Here is a 16393-nt window from a genome sequence, read left to right as displayed (position 1 = left end):
CTAGCCGTTTTGGCTAATTTAGGCTTTTTTAAAGGCTAATTTGGAGTTTAGCTAATATTTAAGCTACATGCTAGCTGTTTTGGCAATTTTTTTTAGTTGTAGTAGCTAATTTGGCACTTCACTAATATTTTAGCTAGCTATCAGCTTTAAGCGTTTTTAGCTATCAATTTAAGTGTCTTCAAGATCTTCAGTTATTAATCTATTTATCTAGTTTTTAAAATATTTTTTTTTCTGTGAAGATTACATAAATGAATTATTTAAAATTGTGTGGCTTTCTGGAAAACCACAAATTTTTGTGATTATTACACTTTTTCTGTTAGCCTACAAACCAACCCCGACCCCCCATCAGAGGAGAAAACAGTTATGTGGCCCCCAAAGTTTGGGGTCCCCTGATCTATGTGCACCTCAGCCATCAATTTATGAATTTAACTAATCTAAATTCAATAAATGCTTATTTAGTAATCCTTACTTCCTTGCTCTTTTTCTTTTATTTATTTATTGTTCTTTTTCCCCTCTTTGTCCTCAGCAGTCTTACACTGCTGGGTTTTGTTATTTCAGTTTGGACCTTGGTAGTCTTCGTTTGTGGGCTTTGTTTATTTGTTTTCTTTAGGTAGTTTTGGTTTGGAGGATCTGCTGACTCAGACGGTCGACATGGCTGGTCAGCAGTCTCCATGACTTATTTTATGTTTGGCCGAGGATCCACCATGGAGAGATGAAAGAACCACGTGTGGATCTGGAGCCGCAGGTTGCAGACCCCTGCACTAGAGGATGCTGTTGTGTGTCTTTTCCTCGCTCGTGTCCTGTGTGTGCAGCCAGCCTCCCCTGATGATTCAGTGCCACCACACCCCTCTCTGTTTGTAACCTTGTTGTGTTTCCTTCACTTGTGTTTTATATGCTGCTCACACGTTGTGGCTGGACTGTTGCGCTGTATGAGAATTATTGAATTAGGAAGACGGTGATTGGGTTCAAGTGTCATTAAAAGGTAATTAAAAATCCCATGATAAGCTTCAGTCGATTGAACAGAAATCTATTCTATCATCATCCTATACCCTAAAAACACTGTCACTCAGTTAATAAGATGTCTGCTCCTGGTCCTGAATTTATAAACAATATTATACTGATATGTGTAGCTAATGAGGGAAGCTCTTTTTAAACCGATTTAATTAGAAAACAGTAAAAATTGTATATATAAACAAAGAAATGTAACCACTATAATAAGTTGATGCTGGTGTCAGATCATAGATCAGGTTTCTCCTGCAGCTTTAGAAATGTTGACATTTTTAACATAGTCTCACTTCATATTAATAATGATGATAATGATACCACTGCTCACGCTACTACTACTAGTAGTAGTATTCCTACTGTTACTACTACTCTTACTATCCATACTACTACTAATAATAATAATGATAATGATACCACAACTCCTAGTACTACTATTACTCCCACTATTACTCCTATTACTACTACCACTAAGACTACTACTCATACACTACTACAAATAAATAATAATAATAATCACAGTACTCCTGTTTCTACTTCCCCTACAACTACCACTACTACTATTCCTACTACTACCACTACTCCTACTCACACTACTACCACTTTTACTAATACTACTGCTTCTAATAAAAATAATAATCCCACTACTCCTAGTACTACCACTACTACTCTTACTCCTACTAATACTACTGCTACTACTCAAACTACAACCAATACTGCTTCTACTACTACTACTGATAAAAAAAATAATAACCCCACTACTACTACGACTATTCCTACTACTATCATACTACTACTGCTAATAATAATAATACAAATAATCACACTACTTCTGGTACTACCACTACTATTCCTACTACTCTTACTAATATTAGTACTACTCCTACTACTATCATACTACTACTGCTAATAATAATAATACAAATAATCACACTAATTCTACTAAGACCACTACTATTCCTACTACTTCTATTCCTACTACTACTACAACTATTACTTCTACTACTTCTCCTCATGTTATAACTTATACAACAACTACTACTACTACTACTACTACTAATCATAATAATAATATAATAAAACCACTATTACCACTATTACTACTCCTACTAATACTAATAATGGATTGGATTGATCTGCACTCGTCCAGACGCTCAGAGCGCTCACAATGTGCATCCACTCTTCATTTACACCTCATTCATACTTGGTGATGGTAAACTACTGCTGTAGCCTGCGGCCCCTCCGACCTTCACTGGGACGTTCACACACATTCACACACCAGTGGAGCCACACTGGAGGCGAGGAGGGAGAAGCGTCTCGCCTCAGTACACAACGACGGTTGGCTAGAGGGAATAGGGATCAAACCCCCAACCCTTCGATCATTGGTCGGCCCGCTCTACCACCTGAGCCACTGCTACCCAAATAATAATAATAATAATAATAATACAGTATTTAAGCTTGTGCCTCTCCAAATCAGGACATTTTGATGTAGCTCCACTTGTGTGGACTGATAAAAATGCTCCAAAGGTATGTTTGGGAAAACCGAAAAAGTCCTTCAAAAAGCAGGTTCTTTTCTGTGTAACCATAACTCTAACCCTGTCAACCGTATCTTTATTGACTATCTGTGGACCTCTGCCAGCAGGATCCTCCCAAACTGCCCTCTGTGAGGCTCAAAGGGATCACCTGACACATATTTTGGCCTGCATTGATTCTGTTGTTTTTCATTTATACTGCAGAGATAAAAAGGCCAGTTAAACTCAGTTTAAGGACTCTTAGCTGTCCTGGTGTAACAGCCCCACACAAAATCAAAGTGAACAAGATAAAGTAGAATTTATTGCAGATAGGTAGATAGCTTTTATTTGTCAGAGCTTTGTTTTGGATCGGGCTCTTCTTTCTTCACTTCAGTAGACACGAGCAGCATGTAACAAAATTACTTTTTTTTCTTCGGGCTCGTTCCTCAGCAAGCAACATTCTCAGACCTCTGACCGTCTTTTAATGTTCGTTTGCAAACAGACGGCCTTGGATAGCTCAACGAGCAGCTCCTGGTAAACAGGATGTATAAATGGCTCCGCTACAAAGTCATCAGGATGTTCGTATAGTTTTATTTTCAAACCATCTCTCAAGTCTTCACCAGTGACGACCGTGACTGTTTACATGTGTGCAATATTGTAGCAAAGTGAACAACAGGATACAAAGTCTTCAGAACACAAGTTCAATCAAACAAATATGAGCCTCGCGGTTTGCTGGTGACATCAGCTGATCAGTATGTATAACTGCGCTCCGACACACTTGAAATCCTCTCTGCTCATTTACATTTTCTGTACAGCAAAGACAAACACAACCTGCACACGGAAATGAGGAAAGTTGTGTAGAAAAAGAAAAATCTTCAAAAGACTGAAGTTAGTCTTTTAGTATCTGACGTTTAAAATATAACAAGTCTTGAGTTGTAATTGAAGAGATCGGAAATGTTACGTGCAGCAGCATGAAGTGAGCGGCTGAGCGGGCAGCTCCACAGAGGACGATGGACGCTCATGTGGTGGAGGTCTGAGTAATGCTTCTGCTGCTGCTTGTGCTCTTAATGGCAAAGTTTGAGGAGTTGCTTTTGTGACTGGAATTGAAATCTCGCTCGCAGCGGCACTGGGGTGACTTGAGGTAGCGCGAGGAGCAGCACAGGAGGTTCTGCCGAAGGTCGTGGAAGAGGTGGCCGGCGAAGCACATGTAGATCCAGGGGTTGCAGCAGCTGTTGAGGCTCCCCAGCAGCATGGAGATGATGAAGGGCGTGGCTGGGACGAAGAGAAACACACAACCAAATGTTTTAGAGACTTCAGATCTTTTCATTTTTGTTAAAAGAAACTGTAATGTAAAGAAATAGAATGTTTTTCATCTTTTTCCTCTTCTGTCAGATAAACTTGATTAACTCTTTATTTTAGGGCTGAATAATTTACAGAATCGGTTCAACTCGATTCCGATTTATTATTATTTTTTCTATTCTGTTGATCCAAACTCAACAGATCAATAATCAATTCAGAAAAATATAAATCAATTAAGCACATAAAGCTGAAGTCCACTAGCTTGATGCTAACATTTAATGGAATTTCCCATTGGACGGCTAATGCTAACACTCGGTCAACCTAAACATACATTACTGACTTAATTAACATCTTAAATTATAATTTTTTAAAGTAACCTTTTGTGGTCTAAAGTGTCATTTTTTGTGCATACTTTCTTCTTCTTCTGGAATAAGGAGTACTGCCATGGCGTGATCGCCACCTAGTGGCCAAACTGAAACGTTCTCCAGGAGAAGCAGAACAGTGTTTTACAATGTTCATGATCTGAATATTTTTGGTAGAAATTCTCCTTTTAAAAAACACAGTATATGATATTAACAATCTGATTATTTCTCTAATACATTTTACAGTATGTAAACTGATTAATATAAATTAGGGCTGTCAGATTTGTCGCGTTAAAAACGCATTAATCTGACAGGTGCTTGACGCCGACAGTTTTTTTGACGCATTAATCGCGGATTTTCTCATACGTGCCTTTCCACACCGCGCAGGCGTCCCTCTAACTCACCGGCTGCTCTCACTAGATCACAGTCGGCACTCCAACCACGAGCTGCGAGCTAAAACCGGCCGGCGCTAGGACCTGGAGAGCTCCTGCACCCTAACCCGGCTCCGGTTCGCGTCCAGTACCACGTCTGGTGGTACCGGCTCGCGTCCGGTGCCGAGAGCTGCGGACCCCCGACGTTCCGAACAGCAAGCGCACCGGGGGACGTTTTAAATGTTCTGGAGGTTTAAGCGTGATCCAGCCCCAGCATAGCGGTCTGTCTGCCGGCATATTCATGGCGAGCTCCGCTGGACACGTCGCTGCATCGAGCTGCAGCCAGAGAACGCGGCGGCAGTAACAGACTGTCAAACTATCCACAGAGTATCCCGCTTTTCTCAGTCTTTAATGTTTTAAAAAACAAAAGTTAATTGGAAATGATAAATCTCTATTTCATTTATTACTGTAGTTCAGCAGAGGAGGAAAAGATTTGGTCCTGACAAAAAATGAACATGAAAGTGTTATGGAAATGTTATTTTTGATGTTTTTTATTTTATTTTACTGAACGTTGATTGAAGTTTTGAATTTAAAATGCCCTTCACTTGCACTTGGGCTTTTGTTAGGCATTTTATGTTACAGCCTTTTATTGTTAAGAAAGTTTATCTCAATACAATGTTACAAAATAAAGTATTTCTGATGAAAACTATAAATTTTGTCATTCTTGTTTTCATAATTAATGTAGAACTGCTAAATTACACAAAGCATACATTTTTTTCCTTAAAAAAGGCCACGTATGAATTTGCGATTAATCGCGAGTTAACTATGGACAATGTGATTAATCGCGATTAAAATTTTTAGTCGCCTGACAGCTCTAATATAAATATATTCAAAACATGTAGTAAATTATTAATGTATTTCTAAACAAATGTGTATAAATGTGTAAACTCAGAATTAAATTGAATTGAAGAATCGAAAGAATTGAAAAAAAAAAATCATAATCGAATCGATTCAGGCTCTTATGAATCAAACTGAAACATTTCTGGAAATTCTAATCGATACCTAGCCATAATCCACTCAATTTAATTAGATTCAAAAATTCATGCCTGAGAGTTTCTAAAGATGTTAATTTAGTCAGCAACGTATGTTTAGTTTGAACGAGTGTTAGCATTAGCCGTCCTATGGGATATCCCATTAAACGTTAGCATCAAGCTAGCAGACTTTAGCATTATGCGCCAGATTGATCTCTATTTTTATGATTATTATTTTATATTAATTTTTATGGTTATTATTATTATTGATCTGTTTTATTGATGCAGATCGATTTTATCAACCCTACTTATTTTAATGAAGCAATCCTAGTCTAACTTAACGCAATTTAATGTACTCAATCCTTTCTCAGATCCTTTTACAAGATAAAATTCAATTTAGATGATTCTTTTTCATTTTTATTTTTTGGAAGAACTGATAGAGAAGAGTTTAAATCCTGATTCTGAGCCTCATCCCTCTGAGGAGATCACACACTTTAAGGTCAAAGAATCTCTTTTAAATTCAGACACTTTGGACAAAGGTGGGATTAATGATTGCTTAGTTCCATTAAGTGTCCCGTTTAGCCGTGACATTGAAGGGCGAGAGCAGGGGCGGTTCCTCTTTGGACTGATGTTTCCCACTGAGGAAAACAAAGAATGGAATCATTGTTTCTAATGAGTCTGCAGCGGCATCGGTCGGTCAGTCTGTCTGCTGCTACAATGGGAACCGTCAGAATAAATCACATTACCTTTCACATAATTACACCCAACTGTAATGAGTTGATTGCCAATATAAGCATTCATTTCACCATATTTTGTCTTATCCAATTTTTTAAGCAAAAACAAAGCTTCAGAATTAAAACAACAACAACAGTTGCTGTTTTGTTTCTGAATCCAGACCTCCTCCGACCTCCAGACCTGCTGAAATCCCTCTGAAGCAGATGCATGGCTGGAGAGCATTTTTCTATAAGCTCCCTCTTCAAGTTGTTTCAGGCTTGGAGAAGACGAAGGCACGCAGCCTGACAATAACGACCTTTTTCTGAACTCAGACAGCTGCCAGCTTCAGCAACTATCTTCAAGTTGGTTCAATTCTATTGAGAAAATCTTCCAAAATGATCTACAGCTGGAGGGTCCCAACTTTCTGCAAAGAGGCTCAGATTATTTGAGGTTTAACTGCATAATTTGAACCCTTATAATGCAAAATTAACCCTTTAACACCAGAGCTCCAGTGTTTATGTTCTTTGATTTACCGTTAATTTTTAACTGTTAACATGATCAATGTCATTCCAGCAGATTCTGAATAAGAAAAACTGGAATTTTATTTTAGCCAAAAATTACTGGGAATTTTTGAATTGAAGACCAGAAACAAACAGAGGAAAAAGTCTAACTTGGGAACCTCAGAAATATTGAAATATTGTTTTAATATTTTTTTATTGGCTGAGGAAGACTTTAAAGTAGCAGAGGGCTGATCAGTTTCTCAATCCGGCACATTAAAAACAACAATATTACTACTACTACTACTAATAATAATAATACTCCAACTACTCCTACTACTACTACTGCTACTACTCAAATTACTATTTCTAAAACTACTCCTACTCATATTCCTATTTCTACTACTATTCCTACAACAACTACTACTAATAATAATAACAATAATAATAATAATGATGACAATAATTAGACCACTACTCCTACTACAAAGAAAATGTCTGTCAGGAAAAAAAACTTAATCAACTTTAAATCTGTTACACATTTTTCTCTAGTAAATGCTCACCGTAAACTTTTACATATAAATTTTGTGAACAGAAAAATAACATAATTAGTTATTTTTATCTTATTTGTATTTAAAAAAAATCTTTCTCATTTGGCCCCTGAAGGTCAAGTAGCTACAGGCTGTTGCTAGACGTTTACAACAGGATTCAGCCAATCACAATCAAGAAATCACACACACAGTTCTTAGAGAGGCCTGTGGGCCAAATATGGTTGATGTTATGACAGGAGCCAGACTTTGGACATGTCACAAACGGGCAGACAGCTGGTTCCACATGCAGCAGGTTTATTAGTTCAGACAGGAACTAAGCACAGATAAAAGTCCATAAGCTAAATCAGGTTCAGACAGGCAGAGGTCAAACACGAGCATGAGGTCATCAGAGAAGAGAGTAGAGCTTTCAGAGTCCAGGTGAGGGTCAGAGCAGGCAGCGATCAGAGATGAAGCAGGATCAGAAACAGAAGATCAGGTCCAGATAGAAACGCTCAGTAATGCGGGCAGGATGGTACAAACAATACTTCACACCGAGTCAGGCTCGGTGCAGTGCTGAAGTGTCCGGTGGGTGATTGGTAAATAGGAGTCAGCTGAGCAGCATCTGAGGCTAATTTTAGCATTTAGCTATAATTTTAGCTGGGTATCAGCTTCAGCGTTTTTAGTTATCAGCTTCAGCGTTTTTAGCTAATAATTTTGGCATTTTCAGCTATCACCACTAGCATCTTCTGCGGGCAAATTTAGCTTGCAGCATTCACACTAGCATTATCACAGGTAATGCTATATAACTTGTTCATAATTATGTTAAAAAGTTACAGTTTTAATGTTTAAAAAATGTAGGTTTAGAGTGTTCAATAAATGTCTATCCTGTTCGTCCTGCGACCTAAGGTGTGTTTTGGAGTTTGACACCGCTGATCTAGAGTCATTTGTACAAATTCCTACTAAGACTTACATTGTTTAAAAAATCAAACAAAACTTTAATTTCAGAAAAAAAAATTAATATGAAAACTTAAAAACTGCAAATCAAATTCCAATTGCTGGGTGAATTCACTGTAAAAAGTGAAATATTGGATCAATTAACAAAAGCTCTCTAATTTGGTACATTATTTTTTTTTTTAATCTAATTAAATCTTTGAACCATCAACTCAAATATTTAATTTGATGAAAACTAAAAATTTTAAATGCAGCAAATTACAGAATTTGTGTTGATTGATCCAATCCTTCCAATTGAAACTCCTAAAACATTATTATTTTTAATTGAATAATTGTAGTTTTTTAAATCACTTCATTTTACACAGAGATAAATAAATAAAAGAATCAGGAAGTGACCCTCTGATTGTCTTTAACACCGACTTGACTTGTAGAAATAGGACTGCCCCTCACGCGCCCCGACGGTCGGAACCTCAAGAAAGTGAAAGTAGCACGCCGATGACATTTACACGCTTAACGCCACCGTCTGCCTGACATTTGGCAAATGAGTTTTGGATCATGTGCTGGTTTGTATCCTGCGTTTAACCTCTTTCTAATGATTTGGAATCTCTTTCCATTCTCAGAGAAATGAAACGAAAGCAACAGCCTAAATGATTTCATGAACAATTTCATTTAGGGGGAAAAAACAAAACGTTGGAGAGAGGCCAACACGTTTAGGCTTTTTTTGCATCTGAAAGTGACAGTGCACGACGCACCGTTCAGGAGAACGACTGGTAGTTATCAGGAATCTGTTCTCCAAGTGAACGAGAGCACAACCTACTTTGAATAATGGGGGGCAGCATCCCTTTGCTGAATCGTCCTATGATGTCTTTTCTCAGAGAAATGATAAATTGTCAGACAAATGAAAAGACAGACGAATATCCTGCGGGTGGAACACCGGTGAGGCTGTCAGAACCGATGCCACCCAGAGCAGAAGTTACTGTTAATGCAGATTTATGCTGCATAATCGGAAACCAATTTTATTATTTTTTTAAGAAATGTTGATAGCTAAACTTGATTTTAAGAGTTGATTTTCTCGGTAGTCATGGGGACGATGCAGCCGTACGAAAAAACGTGGAAAACATGCACAGAACACGTTTGTCAATGCAAGTCAATAGTAGAAAAGTGAATCCGCCACCAAGGGCACAAAGCGCAGCGGGAGATGTGTCCGTGTGCGTGTTTCTCTCCCTTTTTCTTCTTCTTTTGGGTGTTTTTGTGCAATAGTCCAAGTCAGGGTTTAACCTTCATCTGTTTTTGTCTGCAACATAATGAAATCTGTCTGCCTGCGAAATGTGAAATCACAGACGCTGCTCATGTCCTTCTAAGGAAGCAGGGAACGGACCGTTTTGCTGACATTTTCAGGAAATGTTTTGATAAGCTAATCAGGTCCCACAAAAGGTAAACTCTGACACAGCAGCAGGAATGTCACCGCTTTGGGATTCACTTGGGATAAAAGCTCAAAATAGAGGAACATTTCATTTGAAAGCTTGTCTTGTTGATGAAATTTAAATGCGCACGTTGATGATATCACTGTGTCAATACTGTAATTAGGGAACTTCAGTAATCAGCAGCACATGCTGATGAGGAGGAGGAGGAGGAGGAGGAAGAAGCTTCGCTGCAGCTCCTCTGAGCAGCAGTGAAGAAGCCAATAAACTGAGCTTCAGATCATTTAAAGGAGCAGTAATTGTATAAGCAGCATGTTAACATGAAAAACGCTCTTCATTTCACTCCAACCTTTACATTACAGAATCACTTCAACCATAAATGTTAATGCAGGTGGAGGTGTTCAAACATTTAGTTTTTTTTAAATTTGTTTTATTTATTTTGTAAACTAGTTTTTGCTTTACTCGTTGAAACTGTATATTTTATTTTGAAATATCAGCTGTGGCTCATTCTACTGATTCATTTATTTGACTATTTTTACTCCAGAACGTTCTAGCAGAAATGAAAAATCGGTTTAACCCACAAGAATTCAGACCCCTTTGTCCACAAAGACCATTGAAAATGCAGTTTTTAAATGTGTTTTTTGTCACAATTTGCTCATTCTGGAGGACATGTATAAAATAACTAAAGAATAAAACTGCATTTCCAAGTATTTTTTATTCAATTCCATCAGGAGCACACTGAAACAACTGGAATGTTGGATCAATTAGTAAAAATTCTGTGATTTGTTACATTAAAATTTTGAGTAAATGGTTAAATAACTTCATCATTTTAAATGTAACAAATTGCATCATTTTAGTTAATTGACGTGTTTCACTTTTTTAGTGCAGATAAACTCGAGTTTGTGTCGCAGCATCGGCTATAGGCGGTCCAAATTCTCTCTGCTCAAATTCTGATGCCTTCACTTACAGACAAACAGATCCAGGAACGTCTTCGTGTTGTACAGTTAGAGAGCTCCAATATTCCTTGTCTTTTTTTAATTTATTTATTTTTTGCTACGTTCTTGTTAGATTGTGGTTGTGACAGTGTTAACAAAGGCATGCTGGGATATTATCGTAGGTTTACTTCTGTGCCAACAGCAATATTTAATTACACAAATATATACAATAATGTTTTTAAAAGACTAAGACTTTATTTTTACACAAGTATTTATAGACTGGAATTGGATGTTTTGCTGTTTTTTGGTTGAAAGTGTCGTTCCAGGCTGATGTCATGATCTGAATTCAGAGTTTGAACCTGGACTGAACCAGGAGATTGTGATTTTTTTGTCTGTTTGTACGTATTTGTTTTAATTGCTATTGTGTTGGTATCATTTGTGTTTACATTGTTGTGGATGGTGCACACATGTGAATATCTGTTTGTTTTATTGCATTTGTGGCTTCAAGAAAGTGGAACCCCAGGATGAATGGCTGCTGGGATGTCCATTAGCTAATGGGGATCCTTAATAAACAAACAGACTAGTTAACTAGTTGCACTTTTGGCATTAGTAGGCTTAAAACAGTCTGACATCAAGGATATTGATTTCATGATAAAACAGTTGCTATATTGTAGAAATCCTTTCTTGACACACATTTGTATCTTTTTTCTAGTTAGTTTAGATTTATCTCCGTATTTTCATTTATTTCCAACTTTTTTTTTCCACTTGAACATTTTTTCCTCTAATTTCAGACCCAGACTTTAAGAGTTTGCTCCACCCGCTGCAGCAGCTGAAATCTGTTTTGCTTCATTCTGGAACAAATCCACAAATTACTTGCAAACTAATGTCTTCAACTTAACTGAGATTTTGACTGTTTTTGCCGAGGCGAATGTGCCGTTTAGAGATATTTCCAAGCGAATGAGCTTCCTGGGCTGTTTGTTCTGGGCTCTAATTGAAACAATCTGCACAGGAACAGATGAGATTCTCTTTTGGGCCCAAACACAGGCGGCATGTGTCACTGCCAAATCTGCCATTTCTAAATAATGTTCACACCCAGAGCCTGGCATCCTCGCCGCACCGGTGCAGCCTCTGCACCACCAAATGATTGGATCACTTTTCCTTTCACAGGCTGGAGCACTTTGGTTGTTGCCACCTGAACATCACAGTGAGGTGTGGTGTCAAAGCCAATTACCGTTTCATCAAGCAACATGCCACTGCTCATAATAAGTCAGCGCAATCTGACAGCTGAGTGTAAACTGTTGGTGGGGGCAGAGCGGCTCAGGATGCAGGTCATGACCCAATCATTCAGACATTTAGGACAAAACCAGAATCAATAACATCAAAAGAGAAAAATGTTAATGTTTTCAGATAATTATGTTCAACTCTCATCATTTAGGGCTTTAAACTTGAGCAGAAAAACCACAAATTGCAGCCGCTTCCTGGTTTCCAGCAGGTGATCCATCACCGTGCAGCCGCTTCCTGAGGACGAGGCGCAGCAGCTCGACGTGTGTGGAGGCACATTTCGGGTGTGGGTGCGGTCCTGGCACAGCAGATCCATATGCAGTGGACGTACTGCTTACTGTGACTAAATGTCAAGGTCCCCCCGCAGGCGCCACAGAGGTCTACCGCGCGGTGGCGCGCACTAATTTGATTAATGATTAGCCGTCAATGAGCGGCAGCAGAGGCTTAAGAGGGAAGTTGGGAAAATGTGGACGAATGTTTTTAATGTGAATTCAGATTGGAGAAATGAAAACAATATTAAATTTGGAAGAAACTTCATTCAGATGTTTCTGGTTAAGATGACTGAAGGTTTTTTTGTGCTAAATCCCCCCTGCGTGTGTGCATTCCTTTCAGAATGGAATCAAAGCTCGGAAACCTTGATTGTGAGGAATTGTTTGCTGCTCCGTCTGTATGGAGCTCAATTGAGGCCAATATTATTTGAAACTACAGTTGAGTATCATTTCAAATTTCCAGAAACGATTTGATTCACAAGAGCTTGGATCAATTTGATTCAGATTTTTTTCCAATTCATTTGATTCTTCAATTCAATTTTGAGTTTTCACATTTATACATATTTGTTCAGAAATACATGAATAATCTACTATATAATTTGAATCTGATCCAGTTGACATACTGTGAAATGTATCAGTGAAATAATGAGATTGTTAATATCATACATGTTACACGATTACATGGTTCAAATCATTAACATTGTTCTGCTTCTCCTGGAGGCATTTCAGTTTGGCCACTAGGTGGCGATATAACATTACACCTTATTCCAGAAGAAGAAGACAATATGAGGAAAAAATAATGTTTTAGGCCATAAATGGTTACTTTAAAAATATGTATATATATGTAATTTAAGATGTTCATTTAGTTAGTAATGTATGTTTAGGTCAAAAGAGTGTTAGCATTAGCCTTCCTATGGGAAATTCCATTTAACATTAGCATCAAGCTAGCGGGCTTTAGCTTTATGTGCTTAATCGATTTATATTTTTATGAATCAAATATTGATCTGTTAAATCGATTCAAATCAATTATGTCAATCCAGCCCTATTTGAAACCATATAAAACAAATTGAAAAAAAAATATTGGCCAAACTAAAAAAAATTAAAAATGTCCAAAACTTTTTGATACCCTGAAAAAAAACTTTATTAATTTCAGCTTCAAATGTTCTGTTTTTTAGGTTTCAAAACTCAAAATTTCAATTTCAAAACTTTTTTTTCAGTTACAAATCTTTTGTTTTTTCTTTCAACTCTGATAAAAGTCAGCAAAAGAAAAAGATAACAAATATGAAGAAACCGCTCACATTTCCTGCAGGAGAAAAAGTTAAAGTGCAGGCGAACGAGTCATCGGGGAACAACTGGAGCTCCCACAGTGTTTTAGATATTTTATTCAAGTATAAGGATGTTTTTAATGCCTGTATGTAACACTACAAGATGGCGCTTTGAACGGACTAGAGCGGCGTTTTGGACATGCGGTTTGTACACGATAAAACTCTGTTTTTACATCCGTCTTGGAACAACTTCATGATATTACAAACAAAACAGCCATTTTCAAACCAATTATCCAAGTTCTCAGAGTCAGTGAACGCACCCTCATCGATTTTGATTGGTCCTTCGTGTAAGCCCCGCCCCAATGCACCAGATCAGAGTTTTAAAACTGAAATTTTGTGATTTAAAAAAAAAAAGAGTTGAAAGTGAAAAAAAAATATTTGAAATTTACGTTTTGAAACCTAAAAACAGAACACTTGAAGCTGAAAATATTTACATTTATTTTAGAATAGCAAAAAGTTTTGGACGTTTTACTTTTTGGGCAAACACCAATATTTTTTTCATTTCGATTTATTTGGGTTTCAAATAATATTGGCTCCACTTTAGCTCCATACATTAGAAGCATCTGCTCTGTTCTGAGTGCACTGATGCGCAAAGCCCGCGCGCTTAGATGCCATTTAAGCGGCATCTGGACATTGAACAAATGGAGTTCCTGATTACTTGTTAGTGGGGATGTAAAAAAGAGACAGGTACCGAAAATTGATCAAACAGCTGCAGATATGAACACGTTTATGTTGATTAAAAGGTATAAAATCAATCAAGAAGAAAATAATCGATTTTTGGCAAACTGCAGTTTCTTTTTCTGTGTTTTTTTTCCAATCTTTGTCTTTTTATGTACATGTGATGCAAACTAAAAGTCGTCCAAGTCAATACCTGATGCATTTCTCTGACAAATGCCATATTATTATTTATACATTTAAATGAATTAGAAATATCTAGATTTTATTTTTGCCAAAAAGTTACTTGATTCCTTTGTGTATCGATTCGTGGACCATGTATCGAATTGCGTGAGAGGGAAAAAGGATGCGGAGCACATCTGCCTTTGCGCACGGCTGTGCGCGCCTGCAAACTTTCCACCTACCCTCCCGGGGAGCCGCTTGATCCCAGGCTGACCACATCTGGACGGAGAAATACGGCGTCCAGCAGACGATGTACGCCACGACGATCACGAACGTCATCTTCACGGTGGTGATCTTCGCCTTGGAGATGAGCCTGACGCTGCTGACGCGGGCCAGGGTGTTGTTCTGGGACGCGTTGGGCGTCAGGTTGATGCACTGCTCCCGTTTGGTCTTCAGTTTGAAATTCTGCCAAATCTTGAAGCTGATCATCCCGTAGCAGATGCTCAGGGTGGCCACCGGGATGATGTAGATGGTCAGGCTGATCCATGTGATGTAGGCTTTTTCTCCCCAGGGTATCACAAAGTCCCCCCAACAGTCGTACACCTTGGAGCCGTCCGAGCTGGAGCCGACCTCCTTGAGGGAGAAGATGAATATCTGCGGGATGCTGAAGATCAGACTCAGCATCCACGACAATATGACATAAATTCGATCTTTTCTCCGGTGGAGCGAGTGCAGAGGCTGACAGATGGCCAAACATCTGTCCACGGACATGAGAACTAACATGTAAGTGGAGGCGAACATTCCAACCACCTGCAGGTATTTCACCAACCGGCACAAAATGTCAGGTCCGTAAAAGCGGTATGTGATGTCCCAGAAAAGTTGGGGGAGAATTTGAAATATTGCCACAACTAGATCTGCGATGCTCAGGTGCTTCATGAAGTAATACATGCGGGACTGACTGTGCTTGGTGGTGTGGATGGCCAGCAGGACGCACAGGTTCCCCGCCAGCGCCAGAACCAGCACGAGCGCCAGCACCGCCACCTCCGCTATCGCCACCTCCTCGTTCCGATTCAGGGCGTTCGTCTGGTTCGGAGCGCCGGTGCCGTTGGCGACACTAGAGTTCCGCCACGATCCGTTGCCCTGCCAGATCTCACTCTCATTGGTAATGTTCTCCATGGCGCAGTGTGCGGGTGCGTCAGGGCTGCGCGCTCGTGCAGGATCGGTCACCTGGCTGGTGCGTCTTCGAGTCCTCCTTTCGTCCTCAGAGAACAACAAAAAAAGAAAAAGTCTTTAATAAGTCCTAATTCATGCTGGAAAATGAAGGAGTCGCGCAGCTGCGGAGGTCAACCATGCTTTCTGGAAGTGCAGTTTGAGAAACGCACTGGATCAAATGCGGCTCCAAATGCGTAAAAGGCGACGCGGAGGGGCTGCGCCGTGGATTAAAAAACATATGATTTCACTGACAAAATATTCCACAAAAATGGTAGTTCTTTCATAAAATAAAAAATAAATAAATCCAAGTTTACGCGTAGAAGCTGCAGATAAAAAATGTTTTCAAATTAAAAGTTAGGAATCGAAACGACACAGATGCAGACGCTGGAAGCCTCCGTGTCGCCTCCAGAGTCTGAATGGCCAGCAACACAAGCACCTATTATAAACGTGCTCAATCCGGCGCGAACAGCAAAAGTCTGAGGGATCACTGCCACTAGGTGGACACGTGTCCTGACTGATCATGTCTGCAGCTCAGAACACAGAAGATCCAGACCTACAAAGACCAGCAGGCTCTGAAATACAGAACAAGCATTTTTAATTAAAAAATATATATAATTTCAAAACAAAGAACCGCCACATTTCTCCCAAAGGTCAAATAATAATATGTATAATTGCACATTTTCACATTAGAAAGGAACATTTCTGTTAAACTATTAAATAATTACTGCTTGGCTATTTTCTCTCTCATTTCCTTCTCTCTGTTTCATTTTCAAATGTGATTACTTCACGACTAATCTTTTTTATTGAGCTTTTCTATGAAACTTTTCCTTGACTGGAACATTAAA

The 16393-nt window shown here is 38.8% G+C and overlaps 1 protein-coding gene across 1 annotated transcript; it reads right to left on the bottom strand.

Annotated features, from left to right (window-relative positions):
• Positions 1–3084: 3084 nt before the first annotated feature.
• oxtr (oxytocin receptor) lies at positions 3085–16095 on the bottom strand. The gene is made up of 2 exons (XM_024269035.2): positions 14579–16095; positions 3085–3785 (listed from the first exon to the last, which is right to left on the bottom strand). The coding sequence occupies exons 1-2, from the start codon at positions 15510–15512 to the stop codon at positions 3532–3534; spliced, it is 1188 nt and encodes a 395-aa protein (XP_024124803.1). The 5' UTR covers positions 15513–16095; the 3' UTR covers positions 3085–3531.
• Between the last annotated feature and the right edge of the window lie 298 nt (positions 16096–16393).

This window comes from Oryzias melastigma, linkage group LG5 (genome assembly GCF_002922805.2).
Source record: "Oryzias melastigma strain HK-1 linkage group LG5, ASM292280v2, whole genome shotgun sequence".
Classification (NCBI taxonomy): domain Eukaryota; kingdom Metazoa; phylum Chordata; class Actinopteri; order Beloniformes; family Adrianichthyidae; genus Oryzias; species Oryzias melastigma.
This window is presented reverse-complemented; position numbering and strand designations above follow the sequence as displayed.

Coding starts and splice junctions, on each gene's coding strand:
- oxtr (XM_024269035.2), bottom strand. CDS start 15,512: ATGGAGAACATTACCAATGAGAGTGAGATCTGGCAGGGCAACGGATCG. Junction 3,786..14,578: donor TCAAGCGGCTCCCCGGGAGG/GTAGGTGGAAAG, acceptor TCTTCGTCCCAG/CCACGCCCTTCATCATCTCC.